This window comes from Berghia stephanieae, chromosome 5 (genome assembly GCF_034508935.2).
Source record: "Berghia stephanieae isolate SIO BIC M18660-M18661 chromosome 5, UCSD_Bste_1.3, whole genome shotgun sequence".
NCBI classification, from domain to species: Eukaryota; Metazoa; Mollusca; class Gastropoda; order Nudibranchia; family Aeolidiidae; genus Berghia; species Berghia stephanieae.
This window is the reverse complement of record NC_088364.1, coordinates 51,330,478-51,353,037: the sequence shown is the minus strand read 5'-3', so window position 1 is coordinate 51,353,037 and position 22,560 is coordinate 51,330,478. Positions and strand designations below refer to the sequence as shown.

General features: G+C 33.9%; 1 protein-coding gene across 4 annotated transcripts in view; it reads left to right on the top strand.

Moving 5' to 3' along the window:
* The window catches only part of LOC144973137 (rap guanine nucleotide exchange factor 6-like), a 91,265-nt gene extending 68,942 nt beyond the window's left edge, over positions 1–22,323 (top strand). For 3 of the 4 annotated variants that reach the window (XM_078915231.1, XM_078915232.1, XM_078915230.1), the window contains 13 exons: positions 5,024–5,324; positions 5,718–5,817; positions 6,481–6,608; positions 8,328–8,411; positions 8,711–8,857; positions 9,863–9,997; positions 10,966–11,065; positions 11,950–12,036; positions 15,078–15,314; positions 17,628–17,801; positions 18,962–19,045; positions 19,855–20,049; positions 21,786–21,960. In XM_078915231.1, coding sequence (XP_078771357.1) covers positions 5,024–5,324; positions 5,718–5,817; positions 6,481–6,608; positions 8,328–8,411; positions 8,711–8,857; positions 9,863–9,997; positions 10,966–11,065; positions 11,950–12,036; positions 15,078–15,314; positions 17,628–17,801; positions 18,962–19,045; positions 19,855–20,049; positions 21,786–21,817 — 1,804 coding nt within the window. In that variant the 3' untranslated portion in view covers positions 21,818–21,960. Of the gene's footprint in view, positions 1–5,023; positions 5,325–5,717; positions 5,818–6,480; positions 6,609–8,327; positions 8,412–8,710; positions 8,858–9,862; positions 9,998–10,965; positions 11,066–11,949; positions 12,037–15,077; positions 15,315–17,627; positions 17,802–18,961; positions 19,046–19,854; positions 20,050–21,785 lie in introns of all 4 variants that reach the window. The other variant, XM_078915233.1, reaches the window with a different exon arrangement.
* The last annotated feature ends 237 nt before the right edge of the window (positions 22,324–22,560 follow it).

The window sequence follows — 22,560 nt, the reverse complement described above, 5'->3', positions numbered from 1 at the left end:
CCTAATATTCTATTTATATAGAAAACACCAACCATTAATTACATTTTCCAAATGTTGCTTTAAGTTGTTTAATATTAACGTTGTCGGTTGAGGCTGTTTCCCATCTTGCCTTGTGTGTTGCTACATGCATGTGATCTTTTCATTTGCTTTTGCATGAAATATCTCTTCACTATTCTTTTATTTCTATTCCAAACAATCTTACTTCAGATTTTTCCAATGGCTGAAATTTGATCGATTGATTTATTAGATTTATCATGATTTTATCAATTCTATTTATTTATTTATATATTTATTCATTTATTTATTTATATATTCATTTATTCATTTATTTATTTATTCATTTACTTGTTTGTACTAAATGTTTTTATCTCCTAAATTTTAAGATGAGAATTATATTTGCTGTATTCCATCATGAATAGTGTCTACATCTTAGGTCATTGCTTCTTGACTGTAAAGTGGTAAATTAGAAAATCGTATACATTTATATTTAATGCCTATTGCGACAGGCTCTCAAAAAAATTTTAAAAAACATTTAGTAATCAATTGGGGGGAGGTGGGTGTCTTTGTTTTGTTTTTTGGTTTATTTTAAAAATGACATTCATAAAACCACATTTTTAAAAAAAACTTGGAAGAATTATGAACAGAGCAGATTTCATTAAAGATTGTATGAACAAGAAACTTGTTATTATTTTTGTACTAAGACAGGCCGTTAGCGTAACATTTGAGATGTTAAAAATGTAAGCGTGAGATTTTATGTAGAGCAATATCCACTAAATGTGCTCAATAATATTTATAGCCAATAGCAACAATAAATTTGTCAGACAATACAGTAATGTGCTATTATCATTTTTTTAAATACATGGCAGGTACTCATTTTACACCTGAGTTTTCTGAGAAAATTTGAATAATGAGCGTTGCGCTGTGTATCTGACCTATATTATAGTTCTCACTCAGTCTTTAAAATGAATCTACTGTCTGTTGAATTGTGCATTATTTGTGTTTACAAGAAAATAATTCTTTTTAGAAAGCATCTGAAGCTGTGATACTCATTTTTCTTCACTATTTTGTGTTAGGTTGTTTGATATTTGTGATGGATAAAAGTATTAATTATTTTCTTAAATAGAAGACAAAATTTTGGTTTTGATCATATTATTTCTTTTCTTTCTTTGACCATTTTTTTTTTCCATTACGTGTTAAAGCCATATAAGAGCTCTGAATTTCATATTTCTCTAAACATTGAATGACTAAGTTCATTATCTTATTCCCATATTGACACATTAAATGTTTTTTCGTATTGTAATGCTGCCTATATGAAGTTTAGCAAAGATATGTATTTTGTTGTTGAAAAGAAAAGAATACTTTCCAAACCAGCCACTTTTTCATAATGTAGAGTTTTCAGTTTGTGTGAAGACATTGTATCATTTTATGTGACTGCTGCCTTCTGTGTTATTTGAAAACAAATGTTTTACGAGTGTCATACCATAGTGAAGGAGGAATTAAATTTTGAAATTACTTGCTTCTAAAAAGAAATATGTGACAAAGGTTTCCAACCAATTTTATACTGTGCTGCTTTAATTTTATATTTGGGCCTATGATTTTCACCCAACCATGCCAATTAGAAATCTTTTGTATCTGAAATCATTGTTTTAATTCATTTCCACATCAATTTTTTTTAATGAATGAAGAAAAAGTTAGAATCACTTGCCAACCGCAGTGGCAAGAAGAATATATTACCTTTTTCAAGTACACACTGGGTATTTTTTTTTGTTTTTTTTTTTTTGCTTTGCTAATGTTCCACGTTGCCATGGACTGATCTCACATAACATATACGTCAATTACCTTATCCTTTCTTACAAAGTCATGCCAGAATATATGCTTTAGAAAAATGTCCAAATTGCAGCCATGACCACATTGCAGTCCACCGCTGGGGCCCTAGTCATTGCTGCCATATTTTTTTTCCTATCAATAGGCACACAAACAATTGTAAGTTGACAAGACTATCTCTGTACATATACTGACATAAAGCCCTGTCAGTATTTTGTAAATTTTGTCATTAAGATAAGAATTTAAGGGAAGTGTGAAAACCAAGTATTGTGTGTGGGAGTATTAGTATCATTCAGTGATTCTTTTATATTAGGCATTAGGTCTTCAATATTCAATGAGCTGACAGAAAGAAACATCAATTACATAAAGTAGCTTGTCTCACTTTTTATGCTTTACCCTCTTCTGTTATTGGTTTGGATGTGTCATTTTCTTGAGACTCTTCTATGACTGTGATTGGTCTTGCGATGACCAACCACATACCTGACCATGGCCATGCCAATTTCTGTGGTTGTGTTTGAAGAAGGTTATTTTTATCTCTTGAGACAATTTGTGTTTAACTATAAGAATATATAAGTTGCACTGCCAAACAAAAAATATTAAACACTACAAAATAAAGTTCAAGGTATATTCCTCAAACAATGATAGGAGAATTTCAAGGAGTAATATTTTTGACTCTTGTTTAAAGAAAGAAGAAAAAATTCACTGTGTATGTATTATGAATAAACTGAATTGTGTATTTAACTTATTTGAAATGTCAGGGCTTCTTATTCCGTTAAAAAAACAGCGATCTCAATTTCTACTGCAGTCAGGACTGAACTAGCTGGCATTTGGGCAAGTGACTAAATGTAAATATGACTCTACAAAGTGCTATTGTGATTTTGCTGCTGTTTTCTTGGCTTCAGCATTAAAAAAAAAAACAAGAAAAAAAATAAACTTTTACTTATTACAAATGCACTTATAGTTTAAAGATAAGTACTTTACGAGACTATTGGCATTGTATTTGAATATTCCTTGGCCTGTCTGAATTGCTTTGTAATACTGTTGTTTTAATGTTTTATTTGATATTTCGTGCCTGACCTTGCCCTTATATGGCATGTCATTCTTCACTAATTTATTTCATAACAAGCATGTATTCCAATTCATTAAAATAAAAAACAAAAAAACAGCTGCATCTTGCGAGAGGGGGTTAACAAGCTATGGAGGGAGTTACTGTGAATGATAAAGTCGTCTACATGATGAGTGATGAATGAAATATTTTCTTAAAATGAAAAGATAAGGATAGTTAAACGAACTGGAAATATTGAGCTCTGTGGGATTTTGTTTTTATATCTATATGTCTTTCTCCTAATTTTTAACAACAATGTCCATGGTTTCATATTTTAAAAAACAAAACAAATTGGGTTCTGGCAAGGCATTTAAGGAGGGAGTTTTTCAAATCCAAGTGACCTACTCATCATGGGAATAAATACTGCACTTCCTTATGATAAATTTATAACATCAATAGTTCAGTTAATACTGCTTATACAGGCTTATCTAAATACATCTCTAACATAACAGCATTTAAAGATTATTTAAATGTGCAATCATGTCTATCATAACTAGTATTAAAAACATAATTTATATATTTTGCTATTCTTTATGTAACAAAGAATGACATAGATATCACAGACTTTTCTCACTTTAAGTTATGACGTGAATCAATTTATTAAAGTTGAGTGATAAGAGGTTAGAAGAGGAAAATTTAGAATAAATTCTTTATTTTTGATTGTTTGCAGAAATAAAGGCAAATATAATTTTCTTACACGTTGCATAATAGGTGACAGCAAAAGTTTCCAAACTTAATTCTGATCAGGCGCTTTTTGCTTTTTCAACATTTCTTTGATGTTTTTTAGATATATTTTTTTTTCTCTGTGACCCATTAGTGGTACATGGTGTTATGTCGGGGTGAACTAGGAGCAGAAATAAAAACAGGAATGATTAGACATATGAACTATGACTATGAGTATTGGAGATACAGTAGAATCTGCTTAAAGTCAACACCTCCTATTGGTCCCAAATTTCTTTTTTTTATCTGAGTGTGTACCATTGATAATGGATAAAGTCAACCATGCTGTAAAGTCAATCAATTGTTCTGGTCCAGCGGTATAGACTCTATCAGTATTCCTGTGTATAATCATATTTCATTGAGTCTAGTTTTGACTACATTTAATTGTCACTGTCTAATTCAGCCCAATATAATGCCAGATTGAAGTGGTGGATCACATTTTTAGTTTTGCAAATGTGGCTAGTCGAGGTGAAATTTGGCTAAATTGGTAACATGCTTGTTTGTGCTTTTTGATGGGTTGATATTTTTGCACAAAATATAACATAATACACCTTCCTACGATGATATAACTAATCTACTTGGTATTCAAGAAAATTAAGCCCTATCTTCACTTTATTTTTTAAATGTTACTATAGACTTTCCAATTGATTGTCTTATCATTATAAGCATTATGATCTCACTTCGGGCTGCTTAATGTCGGTCTTTCTCTTTCTCTTTCTCTTCCCATCCCCAACACCCCCACCTTTTTTTTTTAATCTTTATTTTTCCATGAAACCCCAAACAAACCCTTGCCACAACCCCCTCCAAAATTTAAAACCTACCTCTTTTGTTATCCTTCTATATACTTTTTATTCTTTTTTTTTGTATGTTGCTTCTCTCTTAACTCCACAAAACATTTATCATACTGTCTCTATGTTCTTCTATTTACGTTTGTAATTCCCTATTTCACTATTCATCTCCCTATATTCTTTCTCTCTCTCTCTCTATCTTCTCTCTCTCTTCTCTCTCTCTCTCTCTCTCTCTCTCTCTCTCTCCTCTCTCTCTCTCTCTCTCTCTCTCTCTCTCTCTCTCTCTCTCTCTCTCTCTCTCTCTCTCTCTCTCTCTCTCTCTCTCTCTCTCTCTCTCTCTCTCTCTCTCTCATATGAATATATTCATCTCTAATTAAATCACCTTAAATCACTTGTCACATCTTATGGTCAAACAATCATACACATTTCTTTCATGACATATGCTTTGCTATCTCCCACCTACTCGCTTTGCTTTCCTTAAAACCTATTTCAATCTTCCTTCATCTTCCTGTCTCTTGACTCTCTTAACCAATATCATTCTAAACTTTAAAACCATTCACACACAATCCAAACACTTAACACATAGAGCTAGTAGCATTCCACAACCACCAACAAAAAGCCCTAGTAGGAGAGTCCTCCCTCGTGTACTTAGGTATTACCTGAAGAACAACCTGTCCTCCGAACCTGTGATTCCTGATGAACTGATTGGTCAGCTATTGGCAGAGAGCCAGATTACTTTGCTGCAGCTCAACGCCCACGAGGTTGCCAGGCAGTTGACACTGAATGACTACTGTGTGTTCAGGGATATTGAGCCTACAGAGTATGTAGATGATCTGTTTGGGCTGCAATCCAAGTTTGGGTGCCACCAGCTTCTCAAGTTTGCTGAGGTAGGTCTCATGGTTTAATTTATTTTGATTGTTGTAGTATTTACCAACATCAAGGAGTAATTGATAGTTCCATTGGGAATTTTCATGTGGTTAGTTGGATTGAAAAATTAATACTGGTATTTTGTTATATATTTTTTGTGATGGTGGGGATTGATTCTACATCGATCCGATAACATTATTTTGACTTAGAGAGTTTTAAAGTTGTCTTGGTGATAACCAGAAAAATAATGGGAGATTAATACTTGAGAGGAATTCAAAGAGTTAAAGTTTCAGTCATGTTTACTTATTACACTGTTTTCATTGAAGATGTTCAAGAATTTTTAATGATTGATTAACATTCCTCTTTGTGTGCTTTTAGTAACAAGCTGTTTATTTTACAAACATTTATTTCAGCTGGTAAACCATGAAATGTTTTGGGTGGTGACAGAAATCTCCAGTGAATGTAACCTAGTCAAAAGAACCAAGCTTTTAAAACATTTTGTAAAGATAGCAAGTAAGTTATTTTCCAACAACAGTAATATATATATGGTGCAAAATTATGTAATGGTCTGGGGGTTTACGAAAAACAAATTGAAATTCAATAGATAAATATTGCAGTTGATAATTTAAACATGAGGAATAGTGATTTAGTAACTTAGGCACTTCTCTAATACGTATCACAAGGAAGCGAGAACTTAATATTTAAGAATGATCTTCCCCCACAAAATTAATGAGACTGGAAGCATTCTTCTTTGTTCTGTGAATATTTCTAGCCCAAAGAACGATTCATGCTGAATTTTTTATATGTATGCCATTCATGACGAGGTTCAATCAAGATTTGGTCTGTTTTTTTTCTCCGAACTGGTCGTGATTGATTGTGTAACTGGGTCGATAAGATCTTGGGGGAAAGTTCTTTGTGATAGTGATAAACTATCATCCTATTTTTAGAGTAGCAAGTAATCGTTATTGTCCATTGACTGCTTCAGGAATAATGTTTGACTATGAGAAACTACTTTCTTTTGTCTTTTTAAAATTTTTTATTGACATTCTTAATTCACTAAGTGTGTTTGTCTGTTTATAAATAATTATGGGCTTTCATTGATATGAAATTGTACGGCTTCTTTATGTAATGGCATTTATATTTTGTCCCTCAATTCTTCCTTTCTCTTTACTGCAGAACACTGTAAAGATTCTAAAAACTTCAACTCTTTGTTTGCAATACTAAGTGGTCTGGGCCACGGCTCCATATCTCGTTTGAAACAGACATGGGACAGACTGCCAACAAAATACTCTAAACTTTTTGAGGTGAGTGTTTGACCTTAAGATTTCATAGAATTAAATTTCTCTCTCTCTCTGCCTCTCTCTGTCTCTTTCTATCTCTCTCTCTCTCTCTCTCTCTCTCTCTCTCTCTCTCTCTCTCTCTCTCTCTCTCTCTCTCTCTCTCTCTCCCTCTCTCTCTCTCTCTCTCTCTCTCTCTCTCTCTCTCTCTCTCTCTCTCTCTCTCTCTCTCTCTCTCTCTCTCTCTCTCTTTCTTTTCTTTTTTTTTTGATAAAGAATATTTATTTATATATGTATTTATCATTATATTTTTAGCCAAGGAATGAAGCTTTTTATTTACATATTTAAAGGAACTGGATTGAGTAGTAAAGACATTGCACTATTTTAGAAAACACAGGTTTGAGTAAGATTTTCTCAAATATTGTCTATTTGTCTCTCCAGCAAGAAACTTAAATTTTGTTATTGCTCAATTCACTGCATCCGAAGGCTTGGTATTTTCAGTCTTTCAAGACAAGGTTTTTCAAAGTTAAATTGTATGGTATTTTGATATTTTGACTATATTGAAGACTGGAATTCTTCTCAATGCTTTTGTAATTATCTATAGCTGTATAATCTTATCACTCTACCCCAAGGTTGAGCAAAACTTTATTATGTGTTATATTTTTAAAAATTTATTGGTACTATAGCTACAGACAGGCCTCTTTAATCTGGAGCACCATACCCGAACAGGTCGCCTGGGAACATATTTTTGTCTCTCACTTTTTTGTACACCATAATCCTGAAATTCTTGTTTTTAGGTCCAAACATTTATTATGGGAACAAGCCATTACAATTTAGAGCATTTAAGACTATAATCAGAACATCTCACCGACCGATACAGTCTGTCCCTCTACTCTAGTTTAATGCAAATAATTGAAGTGTAATCCGGTTTAAAACGCTTTGTCACATCCATTCAAGTAAGATAGGTAACTTATTTGTCTATCAAGTCTAGTCATTGACTGTCAGCTCCACCTCCTCAATCAATGCAGTAATACAGTAATGTGTGTGCAATAATCCACAGGCGTCACTTAATCAAAATTAGTCTTTGATGGACGTTTGATCTCGCTGTCATTTGATCCTCCTCTACTTTTCAAACGTCCATAAATTATTAATTACTCTACAACTTCAACACGTCAGCAAATAAAAGAATGAAAGAAATTGACTCAGTAATCAAGCACCGTGAAAAATTCATACAATGAAAAAAGAGATATCAAAATAAAAACGAAAACTAGGTACATACACCCCCTCCCATTGCAATTTTTTAGATATTGAAAATACATAAATGAAAACAATTCTAAGAAACCACACATTGGCCAATGATGAAAGTGGTATCTCAATATTGTTTGCTCCAATGATAGGCTTAGATTATCATTGTTTGATGTAAAATATACACATGCCACTTAAGGCAATGATTCCACAATCCAGACAAAATGCTGGGAAAGGAGGTGTTTGGATTATGGAGACGTGACTGTAAATGCCAAGGAGTTTAATCTTATTTAATTTTTCAAATTCTATTTCACAGCTTAAAATATTTTAATAGTGCAAACCCAACTCAATGCATGCAAGGTTTTTTGTATTCTGCTGGAAATCTCAAATATCAATTTTCTTGCTAGATATTCCTCAGATATGCTAATAGCATAGTGCTTTATTAATGATAAATGTATAGTGAACGCTCAAATCTAAAATGTTACTCTTGATATTCCACAGGATCTTCAATCTCTGATGGATCCTTCACGCAATATGGCTAAATATCGCAATCTCATTAACAGTGAACATGTACAGCCCCCTTATGTAAGTCCACAATTACTTTGTCAAGATTCATAAAATATGATAATTTAATGTAAATTTCTGGCATTCTTTTGTAGTCCATGTACATTTTTGTCCTGTTTTTGTGGGGAGTTTTTTTTTCTCCAGAATATGTAATGATCTGGAACTAAGTGTTGAAAATGAATATAAGATACAATTTTAAGTGTACCTCAAAATGAATATTTTTACATTGCCTTCAGATCAATGATATGATCAATTTATGCTGTTGTAGAAGTCTGAAAATTATGAATTTGTATATTCACACTTGAATCACTTCTCCACAGATCCCCTTCTACCCAGTATTCAAGAAAGATATGACCTTCATCCATTTGGGAAATGATTCTGTTGTAGATGGACTCATTAACTTTGAAAAACTAAGAATGATTGCCAACAAAATACGACAAATGTGCAACATTTGCTCCACCAAATATGTAAGTTACGTTGTATATTTCTTACAGTATTGTAATATGTTACAATGAATGACATAATCAGTCGGGTGGTGAAAAGGTTTAAACTGAGATATTGCCAAGTTTAGTTAGGTCAATTTTTCTTGTCATAAATGATTAAATCAACCCTTTTTGTACATCTTCGGGAAATATCAAAGCTTGATTTCACTTCTAGATATTTCTTTGCAGATAGTCAAGTTGAAAAAGTATGAAATTTGAGAAAAGTTGCTGGATACCTTTCCCATACATCTGACCATAACTTCATGAAAAATCACCCGATTTTTCAAATAAAGATTAAAATGCTCTGGTGAGCATAAATGCCAAAAAAAAAAATGTAAATCCCAAATTTTCACCTTTCGACTGATTATGTCATGCACTGACAAATAAAAAAAAAAAATAGTTATTGAAACAATATTGTGTGTACACTATTAACTATTCAAACAATATCATGTCCACTAATAATGCGTAATATATTCTTGTTTCCATAGTTCCTTTTCCTTTTCACCGACTAATGTCGGTCCTAATACTATTAAATATTCGACCATGCTGAGGGCAAATTGTTTATTTCTAAAGCTGTTTAAAATGACTTTTTCTCTTTCTTTTTTCCCCTTGGAAACTACAAATTTGTGAAATTTCAAGTAGGCAGCTCTGGTTTTGATTCGAAAATTTCTTTAACAAAAGTGTCAACCTGATCCCAAACATGAGCACAAACAGTCAACTCTTTTTTCATTTCCCTTTCTGCTTTCCCATTTTATAATTCTCATGCATATAGAATGTTATGGGCTTATTTTGTATTTAGCTTCGGTATTTTCTTCCCACTGAAAAAAGCTCTTGATTTCTTTTCATCTCCTGTTATTTCCCTTATCTATCTCGTATATTAATTTTAGGTTATTATTATGGTATTTAGGAACTGGTCTGAAAATGAAATAAAGAAATGCAACCTTATATTTATAATAAATGAGAACTAAAATATTTTATTTTCATCCTCAGGATTCAAGTAGCATGTTTTTGAATACCACCACCACGAGTTTTCAGAGTACTTTGGTCTCGGGTATGACCACATTAAAGAGGACCAAGAACAGGAGAGGCTCTGCCTTGCCAAATGCCAAGAAGATGTATGAGGAGGTATGTTGACTCAGGATTTAAATTGTGATTATAATCAAAGGGTTACTGGGTGGGGTTCCTGACCTCCCATAGTGGGCAGGGAGGTACTTACTGCGTCTTCTATCCCCCCCCCCCCCCCCCCTATATCTGTTTTCCAACTTGCTTTCTGTCTTTGTCTTGGAATGAGATGACTTGGTTTTGCCCTGGCCCTGGCCGTAGTGCTTGGCTGGGAGGGAAACAGTCAAATGCATAGTTATTGTTTTGGGAGATGATATTTTTTTCCTTGTAAATCATCTCTCTGTATTGTATTGTTGTTTTGATTGTATAATGTACGCATTTGAGTGTATTCCTCTTAGTGGTATCTAGTGCTGGTGTATGGGTGAAACGCTTAGGAGATCTCAAACTAAGTACATTGATGGTGTGCTCTTGGAATCTACATCTGTTTCCTATTTGAACCACTCCCCTTTGTCTTACTTTTTTCCTCAAGTCCTTTTTATTGTACATCTAGAATCTTTTCACTATCCAATTTTCTTCCTTTTTACTGGCGCTGATATGACTCAAATGTGTTGCAAGCACTGTAAAACCCTTAAAAATAAAAACATAAAACAATCAAAGGGTTACATTGAAACAATTTATTAATTTTAATATGCAGTGTCTAATGTATTATAGTATTGTCATTTAACATAGAAGCTATCAACATATTGGAGATTCGGATGTAGGTACAAGTAATTGAGACATAAGGTTTAACTTGAGTGTTATTTTGAATTAAGCATTTTGATTTTCATTCACTCTTCTGATGTGTGTGTGTGTGTGTGTGTGTGTGTGTGTGTGTGTGAGTGTTAGTATGAGACTTTTAAAAAATTGATCATACCTCTATAATTCAGTTAGTTTAGCTTCCTTCTAAACAAAATAGAATGGCAAAACAACTTTTGTAATAGTTATTTGTGTTGTGTATACAAAAGTATGATTATATACATTTTTTATTTCAGGCCCAAATGGTGCGTAAAGTACGGTCTTATTTAAGTAATATGCCATCAGTGACAGATGAGGAAAGATTGGCAGAATTGTCTCAACAGTGCGAACCTACAAGTGAGTCTATTATCATTACGTAATTCCTCTTAGCCATATGGCCCATGGAGCCAAAGTTCATCCCAGTTTCCATAGTGATGAACAGACAGTAGCAATTGGTTGCTACCCTCTGGAAAGGATGCTAGTCTATGGCAAAGCACTTTCAGCAGGAACAGATTCCATGATCCAATCACTCGTGGATGGACAAGGGGATCAGAAAATTTTGTTAATGTCCCTATGCCTGTGAGTCAAGCTCTCAATTAAGATGAGATGTGTTGCTGCTATTTTTCCAACAAACTTATTTTTGTAGATTTACATTTCAAAAATATAAAGGCTGTTTTGCTTTGCTTTGCTCTCATAGGTGGGTTACAAAAGGTCATTTTTGTGTGCGGTTATGTGGTCTAGTGAAATGACACTCGCTTTTGGATTTGAAGGTCCTGGGTTCGAGTCTCGCTCGGCACAACGTTGAGTCCTTGGAGAAGGCTCTTTACTCACATTCTCTCACCATCCTCAGGTGTAAAATGAGTACCTGGCCGTTAACAGCGTTGTCTGTCTGAAAAAAATTGTACTATCGGCTAAAAGGCATCATGTTCCGTCCTACATGTTAAATGTTGTTGTTGGCCAGGGACCCCTTGTAAAGCTCTTTGAGTATGTTTAGTGGATATTGCCTAATATGAAAGCTCAAGTTTTTAAAAAAATTTTTATCCTTAGGTGCATGAAAGACAGAATTATGAAGTTATTTTCAATTTTAGAGATTTAGGATTCCCTTTAAATTCATATTTCCCAGTTCTTGAATTTTTCGTGTAAGATCTTGAATGGAAACTATTAGATTTGAAATGAATCTTTACTCTAAAGACCATGTTATAATTGGCTTTATTTTTGTGTCCTTCCATTTACAATGTCAGTGAGAAAAAGAGATCCATCCCCCAGTGTCAATAACTCTCCAAACTTGGAGGACAAAAGAGTCATACCACCTGCAGGGCCCAGATTTGGTGAGTAAAATCATTCATTAAACTGTGTCATCATCACCACAATATTGTGCAATTGGCACTATGTCCAGTTCAACTAGTTTAATGAAAGCTACACGTATGAAATTATTTTGTCTCAGATGGGTTGTTTCATTTCAAGACTCTTTTGTGAACGAGATTTATTGCTGTGGATTCATTACATACATGTTCATGGTTCTGTCAAAGAAATTCTCTCATTGATTTAGAATCTTTTTCATCATCCAATCTCAAGTGTCATGTCGTACTGCATGTATGTATTTGTACTTTTTTTTTTCCTCCCCCAATTTGGGTCAGCTTCAAATAGTAGTATTCCACCCGCTCCTATTGGAAAACCCTATCATTTCTTAGTAAATACGTAATAGTTGAATAATGCGTTGAATAAAAATATTCAACGATTGATGATTATTTTCACACATTTTATTGGTGTGAAATAAGGTGTAAAAGACAACTGATTAGCAAGTATAAATAATCTTTTGGTACGCGTGAATACAAATTCAACTATTTTCTTTTTTGGGTCAAATTGTCATTCAAGCAGATGGAGAAAAATACAAATTATGACAAATCATCAAAGTACTACTACCATTAATTGGTAGCGAAATATCTAAGAATCTACTTGGAGGGGTGGAATAAATGTATTCTTTCATTTCTTTGTATTTATTAAACTCGTAATTATTTTATCATACAATAACGCATACTTGCAAGTTGGTGGTGTCATTTGGCACAATAAAAATAACTCATTTAATAAATACAAAGAAATGAAAGAATGGTATAGTATTCAATCATTGCAAGAAAGGAGGTTTTCATTTTCCTTCTTATCTTTTTTTTTTTTTTTTTTCGTATTCCTATTTTCCTGTGCTGTTTGACAAATATGGTGTTAAACTTCATGTTACATTATTTTATAAGGGTATGTATGTAGTAGGTTCATCATGAAGCGTTAAAATACTTGAGTCACACTAAAGCATTTATGAACTTGAAATATTTGGAAGCAGGTGTTGGTGTCAAATAAAACTGAAAACGTGTGTATAAAACAATTAAAGACTAAGCAGAAAGGAAAAGAAAAGAAAAGAAATGAAGGCAGGTGAATTTTTGAGGGGACAATTTTTTTTTCTTGTATTTTTCTTTCTGCTTTGTCTGGAACTGTTTCATACATACCATTTCAGATTTTTTTTTTTCAACTAGGATGGAAAGATCTAGTGAATCCTTTTTTCCTGTAAAATAGGAATATTCTTGAGCTGAAGATTTGACTTGGGTTTTCAGTTTTGTATGTGAGAATGCCTAAGACTATGATACACATAATGCTTAAAGGAAATGGCTGATAATGCAGTGAATGACTGGCCTACACTTGCTTCAACGCATGTAATTATTGAATATGAATAGATTTATTACTTATGATATTTAAATTTTTATACAATACCACCAAACTGTGAATGTAAATTAGAAACTGCTAAAGTACTTGATTTTATCTTTCTTTTGCCTGTTATGCAAGCTTTTCTGATTGCTTTTTAAAAAATAGATATAGGAAATGACGTAAGATTGATTGGTTAATTAGATGCATTCATTCATGTTTAAATGGAAAATTCTGATTTGTGAAATGGAGACAAACTTTTTCTAATAAAATAGAAAACCTTTAGTTAGATTTTTCAAGCTTAGGTTTGGAGTCTGTCCTTGCCGGACTATTACGAAATTTATGAATTTCATGAGCATCTCTTAGTCATTAAAACTTATTGAAAATGAAAGTCGATGCCAGACTACATAATTGTCAGGTTTTGAAATGTTATTTAATCTTTGTGAAGGGAACAAAGTTGATTTTTTAAAGTTAATTATAGCGACAACAAAATTTTGTATCCTAAAAATTACAAATTGTTAAAGTTTCAAGTAGGCAGGTCTGGTCCAACTACGGTATACATATTTTCCAAGTCAGGGTTTTGTCTAAAGATACGATTTTGCAAATAGAGTTAAATCGTTAAGAACAGCCCTTTATCAAGCTTGAAGAGGCCATTCCCTTTAAAATAGCTACTCCAAACTGATGCATTAAAAAGAATATGGTATGACCATAATCTGGTGTTTTCGTTTGCACTCTCTCTCTCTCTCTCTCTCTCTCTCTCTCTCTCTCTCTCTCTCTCTCTCTCTCTCTCTCTCTCTCTCTCTCTCTCTCTCTCTCTCTCTCTCTCTCTCTCTCTCTCTCTCTCGCTCTCATTATGAGTACCTGATCAATAATCATCGAATCGAACAAAGATTTTAAAAACCATCTGTTTTAGACGAGATAGGCAAAGTTTGATCCTAGTTGATTTTTTACGAAGAATTGTCATATTATTCCTCTGCTGACTGTAAGCAGAACCATAAATAACCAATGCATGTTTTTGTATTCGTTTCACTGTAATGGTGTTTGTGCCAAACAAACATATGTTGAAATTCCACATTTAGGCTGTAAAAATGACAGTAATGGACTTGAATACAATTTAAATAGAAGACGGCATCAATTGCAGCCATTTGATTATGGATTGATATTTATACTATAGTTCAAATTAGCAGGAACCTAACACTAAATTTAAAAGTTGCTCACTTTTGATTCAAGGCCTTTGAGAATACTTGTCTCATTATTTTATTTAGGCTAATTTGAAATTAGCATTGATATTGTTGCTTATGGCAAAACTGAAAAACTGAACTCAAAATCAATAAACGTACAACGCAAACTAAATCATTGTCTCTTATTGTCAGTACAAATTACAAATCAAATTTTCTTTTTACTATGTGGAAAGTCAGAAAAGTCGGTCTGGAGTAATATAACTCAAAATTTTATAAATAATGATTAGAAATATGAATTTAAGAAAACAAAAAAAAACCAAAAATATAAATCCTTTAAATTTTACAAGGGTCTTAATGATACTGTTGATTTAGGAGACATCATTTTAAGTTGTTTTTTTGTTTTTTTTCCACATTCATCTTTTCTTTGCCTGCTTGCATGTACATCATATCTACATCATACATGTTGTGCACCATGCCCACTTCCACCCACCTCTATCTAGGTGCTGAATCTCCTGGCGCTGTTCGCAAATTGATGTCCTTGTCGGATAAAGTAAAGCCTCACAACCCCAAGGTACCTGTAGGAAAGGGTGTTAGTCCTGTTACCAATCGGAAAGGCCCTGCACTAGGAGGTCCCACCTCACCAAGAACGGGGCCTTCTGCCAAACCTCTTCCTGTCAATCTCACACCCGAGAGCTCTTGTTTGGGAACTGGTCACAGGAAACAGCCGAACCGGACAGGTAAGGAATAAATAAATGAGCATAAATTCATCACACATTCATTTGCGCTCTCACATACAATCATATTTAGTTTCAATGCTGTCAGATCGACAGTTATATCTCTCTTCATTATGCTCAGTCTATTATTTATGATTCATCAGATACTAAATATTGATAAATCCTTGATCCAAGTTGAATCCTGATTTAATTCCATGAATGGCATCTACATACAGATTTAATGGAACTCTGATTAAACCAGCAGTGATTGGTTGTAGTCAACTTTGGTATCAAGGATGAATAGCTTATTCTTCTGTTCTTAATTTGATACCTTATTTAATTAATTTTGATTCCCGTATCAAGGCGAAATGGTTTGTTGATTGACATCAATGAAAATATGAGATTACAAAAAGAACGCACAAATTGATGAGAAAATGCGATCAGTATTGCCCATTTTAGTATGAGCAGCCATTTTGTGATTAGAGAGGCCCAACTGTGCGGCGATGTGGTCTTGTGATATGACACTTGCTTTTGGATCGGAAGGTCCCTGGGTTTGAGCCTTGCTCAGCGCATAGTTGAGTCCTTGGAAATGACTCTTTATTCACATTCTCTCACCATACTCGGGTGTAAAATGAGTACCTGGCCGTTAACAGCGTTGTCTGTTGTAAAAAAAATTGTAATGTCACCTAACAGGCATCCTATCTCGTTCTACATGTTAAGTGTTGCTGTTGGCGATGGACCCATTGTAAAGCACTTTGAGCACGTTAGTGGATATTGAGCCATATAAATGCTCAAGTTTGTTTTTTTACTTTATATTTACTTACTTATAACTTAGATCTTAAATCCTTCCTTCATTCATCACTCCTGTATTCCCTTATTAATGCTGGGTGTTTTGTTGTCAAATGAAAAAAAACTGGTCTGCCATCTCCTCAGGCAGCTGGGGAAGGGGTTGGGGTCACGTATTTTCACTCTCTTCTCTTTCAGCTGACGACTTGAAAATGAATATATTTTCATATATGTTAACTTCATTTACATAATTTGCATCACATGTGTTCATTTTCTTTTCACTTTCTGTATCGTTGCATGCTGCTGTGAATCATCTTTCTGATTTTGTTTCTGTTCTTATGACAAACAATGCCTGTAGTCTTTCACATTTTGACCTTTTTTGTCACATTGGATATGCTCATTTCACTCTTTTCACAAATGTCTGGATACTCAGGAATTAAGTCAGGTTTGCATGAATGCATTTTAAGTTTTATTAGGTTATGAGTCTAGATGCCTTATTGGATCTTACTTCAGTCCTAAAGATAACATCCATTCGACTAACAACAGTATGCTCTGCTTTCAAAGATGTTCATGTGTTGTACACTTTATCTACAGATGATATATTTGTTTGTTTGTTGTTGTTTTGTTTTTTTGTGGTTTTTCTTTTTCTTCGTTTTATTTGGTTTGTTTTTTGTTGTTTTCTTTTTGGTGGCAGAGAGGTGGTGGTGGTGGTGGTGGTGGGGGGGGGGGGGGTGGTATGTGTCCACAAGTTATAATTGCCATTGCTTTGTAAAAGAAGATTCCTATCATTTTGAATAAAGTTGATTGCGTGCTGTGTGTTTGGTTATTGCCCTAGCCTACAGACTCTGGACAATAAAACTGACTCCAAAGAGTGGAAGATAAAGATTCTGTGGTACACTTTTTCAGGGACTGTTTCTCTTATTTTAATTAAATATTTAATTTGTAGTAATAAACAAAGTTTTTGTTTTGCTTTTTGTGGAAGTTTTTTTTTTTATCATGCTGTAACCTAATCTAGATTTTAAAAATATTAACATATGCTTCTCAGAAACAAAAGGATAAAGCGATTTTGTGCTGCATGTATGAGTCTCTTCGCAAAAAAGTAGACAGACAGGCCCAAAATGTTGTTTTGCTATCGTTGAATCAAGGATATGTATCTTCTCAAAAGGAAAGACAATGTATTATGATAATGGGACTTCTTTGTATCCATTCTCTTACATAAAAGAAAGGAGCAACAATAATATCATTAAATTACATGAAATCCATATTCTCTCTCTCTCTCTCTCTCTCTCTTTCTCATCAACATTTAGCATCACAGAAACATATTCTGTTCATTGACATTTTTATAACATTCATTTTTTTTATTCGTTTATCTCATACTTATACGATATATTAATTTTCGGTTTGATGTGGAGTGAAAAGACAATGGATAAAATAACTTTATTATGTATTAACGATTAGGTTAATGTCTTCAACCAATTTCTAAAGGTTTTTTTTTCCCCCTTTATATTATTGAAGATTAAAATTCTCACTCACCACCTATTCCTTGCCTAGGTTCCATGGGATCTACCGACTCAGCCAGCCCTACCAGCTCTATGAGGAGCATCAAGCCCCAATATTCCTCTGAGAATGACTCTGGTCACAGCAGTATAGGTTCTAATGTGTCACCACCTATGATGAGACGCACCCATCCACCCCCTGTCGGAGCCCTCTACTGTCCAGGACCTGGTGGGTTTTATACTTTTTTTTCTCTCTCACTTTGCCAAGTCAGAAGAAAGACTGTCCGTTAAGCTGTTTAAAAATCTATATTCAATTGCACACTAACCTTTCATCAATACAGATTTAATCATTATATTTAGAGTTTTGTGGGCCTAATTTGACCATATAGAGATTTTTCTCTTTGATTCAGATTTTAAAAAAAACTAAAATGCTATTGAAAGGGTATTAAAAATACTGTGTTATGTTGCTCAGAAAATGAATATATGGTCAAAATGAACTCGTATTGAATTTTAAGATAAACATGTATGTTGTGGATTTTTTTTTTTTTCTCTTCATGAAATTTGGATTCATTTTTAAAAAAATGTATTTGTGTTTCATGCCTGCAGCTTTATGCAATTATTGTTCTTTTTTAAAACAAAATTGTTCAAAACCGGTTTATCAGTGAATGACAGTATATTTTCTTTTCAAGCCCCTATGTCAGACAGTCAATATTATAGAGGAGGAATAAGCATTGTTAAAGAATAGGAAAGAAAGAGTCTAACATGGCTTTGCTGGATATATTGGTGGATGCTTGCAAGCTGCCTTGAAGATAAGGATATCGAATAGGAAGTTAAACCCAAACATATTCTTTAATTCTCTCCTTACCGCCATTTTAAGGATTTTCTACAAAACTTTTTGCTCAACCAATGCAAAATGGTTTGTTTTTTGTTTGTGCAGTAAGTTCTTGCTATACATCATTTTTTTTTCTTTTATCTCTCAACACAGGATTAAAGTTTTATAATTATGACAAAAAAAATTTCTTTAAATTTTGTGTTGTACTGAAGAAATCTGAATGAGAAAAAACGTTTGCTGTATCGTAATGAATGTGACGATTTTCCTATTGTTGGTAAGGAGAGGGTTGAAATAAATCATGGCTTTGGAGTGAGATTTCTCAAGTAGACTACGAATTGGTCTTCCACAGATCACACTTATTTGATGGTGTCTCTACAAACATAAGCATTTGACTCTCCCTGATTAAAATGATAACTTTCTTCTGTTTTACACAATACATGACATAATTGTATTGTAATTAATCAGCTTTTTGTTTATTTTCTTCAAATGTATAATTGTATTATGATAATCCTTAGTTTTATTTACTTTTCACGTCTTTTTATCTTAATGCTCATTAGGTCAAGCCCCACAAGTTCGCCCCCCACTTCCCTCCTACAACACAGTCATGCATAATGCTTCGATAGCAGCAGCCCCCGTCTCCAGTAAGATTTTAAAATATTCTTGTTTGATTGTTCAGTCCACTCATATCATACTTTGCCCTTCCCATTAGATTGAAGAAAAATAACATTGATTGCTTTGAAATCAGCTCATACAGTTTTTTTTTTTTTTATTTGACTTTTTTTTTTTTAAATATAGGTTGGGAATTTTGAAGGTGGTACTGCTTTGTTTTTGTTTTTTTGAAATCATTGAATATACCCACTGAGCAAAAAAAAAAAATGACACCCAAACATCCATCCTGCTTTTTGTTATAAATTAAGATAATACAACATTTTACAAATAAATTGAGAAACCATCAGTTTCTCTCACTCATAAATAAATTACATTGATACAAGTAGTTATTGGATTAAAGTAACTGAGCTTTCAGACTCCTCTATTTCAACAACTTAAATCAATTTTTTTAAAAGATTTTGTTAGTAGACTACCAATTGGTCTTCCACCGACCACTCTTATTTGACAGCATTTGGCTGTCTCTACATACATGATGCATCTGTCTCTCCCTGTTTAATTTTACACAACACATGACATAAATAATTGTATTCTAATTAATCAACTTTTGGAAAAATGGGAAATTCACTTTAGATAAGATCTCATCTTGATTGTCTTATTTGTATTTGTTTCACCCCATTGGCATTATACATCATTAGTATCTTAATTTAACATGGGATAAGTGGAAGCTGCCTAGAATTGAGTCTAGCCAGTCAATCTTGGAACTCATTCAGTAAAAAAAAAAAAAAGATAGGCGGTAAGAAGGACTTTATTATATCACATATTTTCCTCCCCTCCCTTTCAGTGTCCCAGTACCCATCCTATCACCATCCAGGCCGTCGCCCACCTCTCCCTGACTACCATGCAGCCACAAGTATGGTAAGAAGACATCACCAGCTACGCTCATACTCTCAGGAACACCATATGTTCAACCACCCACAGGCCAATCCAGCCATACACAGTAACATGGATAGTGACTATGATACGCCACCTGCAGATGGTGAGAGATAGAAATTTATAAATACGAGGTATTGCATGGCCCAAAAGTTCTATGCTTCTGTTTTCTGGATGGGGTCTTTTGACCTCCTATGGTGGGCAGCAGGTCACTTGCTGTGACTTCTATCCCCCTATATGTTTTCGGAGTTGCTTTCTGACTTTGTCTTGGATAGGATTACTTGGGTTTTGTCCTGGCCCTTGTTGACACATCCCTGGCTGAGAGGGAAACAGTCAAAGTATATAGAGTTAGATTTGGGTGATTATAGTTTTTTATTGTAAATCATCTCTGTTATGTACTGATAGTTATATTTTTTGTTTTGAATATATCTTGTAAAGATTTGAGTGTATTCCTCTTATTGCGATCCTGTGCTGGTGTCTGGATGAGACTTTTTGGTGATCTCAACTAAGTACTTTGATGGTATGCTCTTGAAATCTACATCTGTTCCCTATTTGAACCAATTCCCCTTTATCTTACTTTTTCTGGGGTGCTTTGATTTTAATTGTAGAATCTTTTGACCATCAAATTTTCTCCCTATTTTAATGGTGCTGATATGACCTAAATATGTTGCAAGTGCCTTAAAACCCTTAAAAATACATCCTTCTGTTTTCATTTATTATCTATTGATAATATCATTATCATCATCCTGCAAGAGTGCGGAGTAGTTTTTTTCCTCTTAATTTATGACTTTTTGACAAGTGTTACATCTTAAACTGGAAACTGAAAAAAATTTTTATTCTCTATTGTCTTCTGGCACTTTTCTACTCACTTCATATCTTGTTGTTACCAACATAAGTGCCTGCTCCACTCACTTTTCTGAATTAAAAATTCACCCCATACACCGGAGCATACTCAATGTCTCAATCGTTTCTATGTTATATGTTTGTGATGAGAATATTGGCTATTAAGCTTAACTGCTGGTCAACATTACTTCGCGATGGTGGTGAACGAATCGGCGGTCTCAAGAAGTGGGTGAGAGAGGGATCTAGAAATGACTTTGAGTTTGAAACGAATATTTTTGTGTTCGTGGATAGCTCACACGGTAGAGCCACGCTCTCACCTGCCAGGCGGAGTTGTCGTACCAATAAGGTCGCAGGTTCAAACCCCACCACCGCCGCGAAAAAATTTTTTATTCTCTATTGTCTTCTGGCACTTTTCTACTCACTTCATATCTTGTTGTTACCAACATAAGTGCCTGCTCCACTCACTTTTCTGAATTAAAAATTCACCCCATACACCGGAGCATACTCAATGTCTCAATCGTTTCTATGTTATATGTTTGTGATGAGAATATTGGCTATTAAGCTTAACTGCTGGTCAACATTACTTCGCGATGGTGGTGAACGAATCGGCGGTCTCAAGAAGTGGGTGAGAGAGGGATCTAGAAATGACTTTGAGTTTGAAACGAATATTTTTGTGTTCGTGGATAGCTCACACGGTAGAGCCACGCTCTCACCTGCCAGGCGGAGTTGTCGTACCAATAAGGTCGCAGGTTCAAACCCCACCACCGTCGCGAAAAAATTTTTTATTCTCTATTGTCTTCTGGCACTTTTCTACTCACTTCATATCTTGTTGTAAACTGGAATATTGTATTGTATGACAGTGTTTAATCATATCAAACTTCAATAATATTAAGATAACCTTATATTGGTGACACACTTTATGTTTAATCTTGTACCTGATTTGTTTGCATAATACTATTGATTTATTAGAAATGTTGTCCACTGTATTCTCTCCACTAGATGTTGAAGAAGAGCAAGTCTCAGCCGTCTGAAAGACAGGATATTGCACCACAAGTTGGAACCAATGCAAATTCAAGATTGTGATGGGATCTATAGGCGATCTATTCACTCTTAATTCACGGTCCAAATGAGGCAGCCCTGGCTGTAATGTTGGTCAATCTCCCATAGAGGCCAACTATCACTAACACTTCCAAGCGTGCATTCCGTGATGCTGCATAGCGAGATGGACATATATATCCCGCCAGGTTGTTTTAGTCAAATTTTGATGGCATTTAATATAAAAAATTTTAGATCTGATGACGGCTTTTATACATGTACTTCAAGGATGAGGCATCCTTTCATTTCCATTTTGAATATTGCAAATTAATTCTTTCCTTGAAGAAAATAATATCTCAACAAAGTCTAGTCTTTCAATTGATTCTTTTGTTAATTATTATATTTCTCTTCCGGGATTTTAGAATAACTGTAGGGTAGTCTTTGTGAGGTCTTTCTCAGAAATGCAGTAAAAGTGCAATATGCTTGAGACAAAACAATAAAACTTCATCTTTTAAAATAAATGCTTCGCTAGTTAAGTAAATTTTATTCTTGTAAATCCTCTTCCCTTAATGTCGAGATCTGCTTTTAATTCAAAACGATATAAATCTTATATATATATAAATATATAAAAAGCTTTGTTGATTTAATCCTAAATCGTAGGATTACTTGTGCCATAGATGTCTGTTCTTTCCTTTGTCTCGATCATGCCTAATATTGTCTTGATGTTTGCAAATGATCC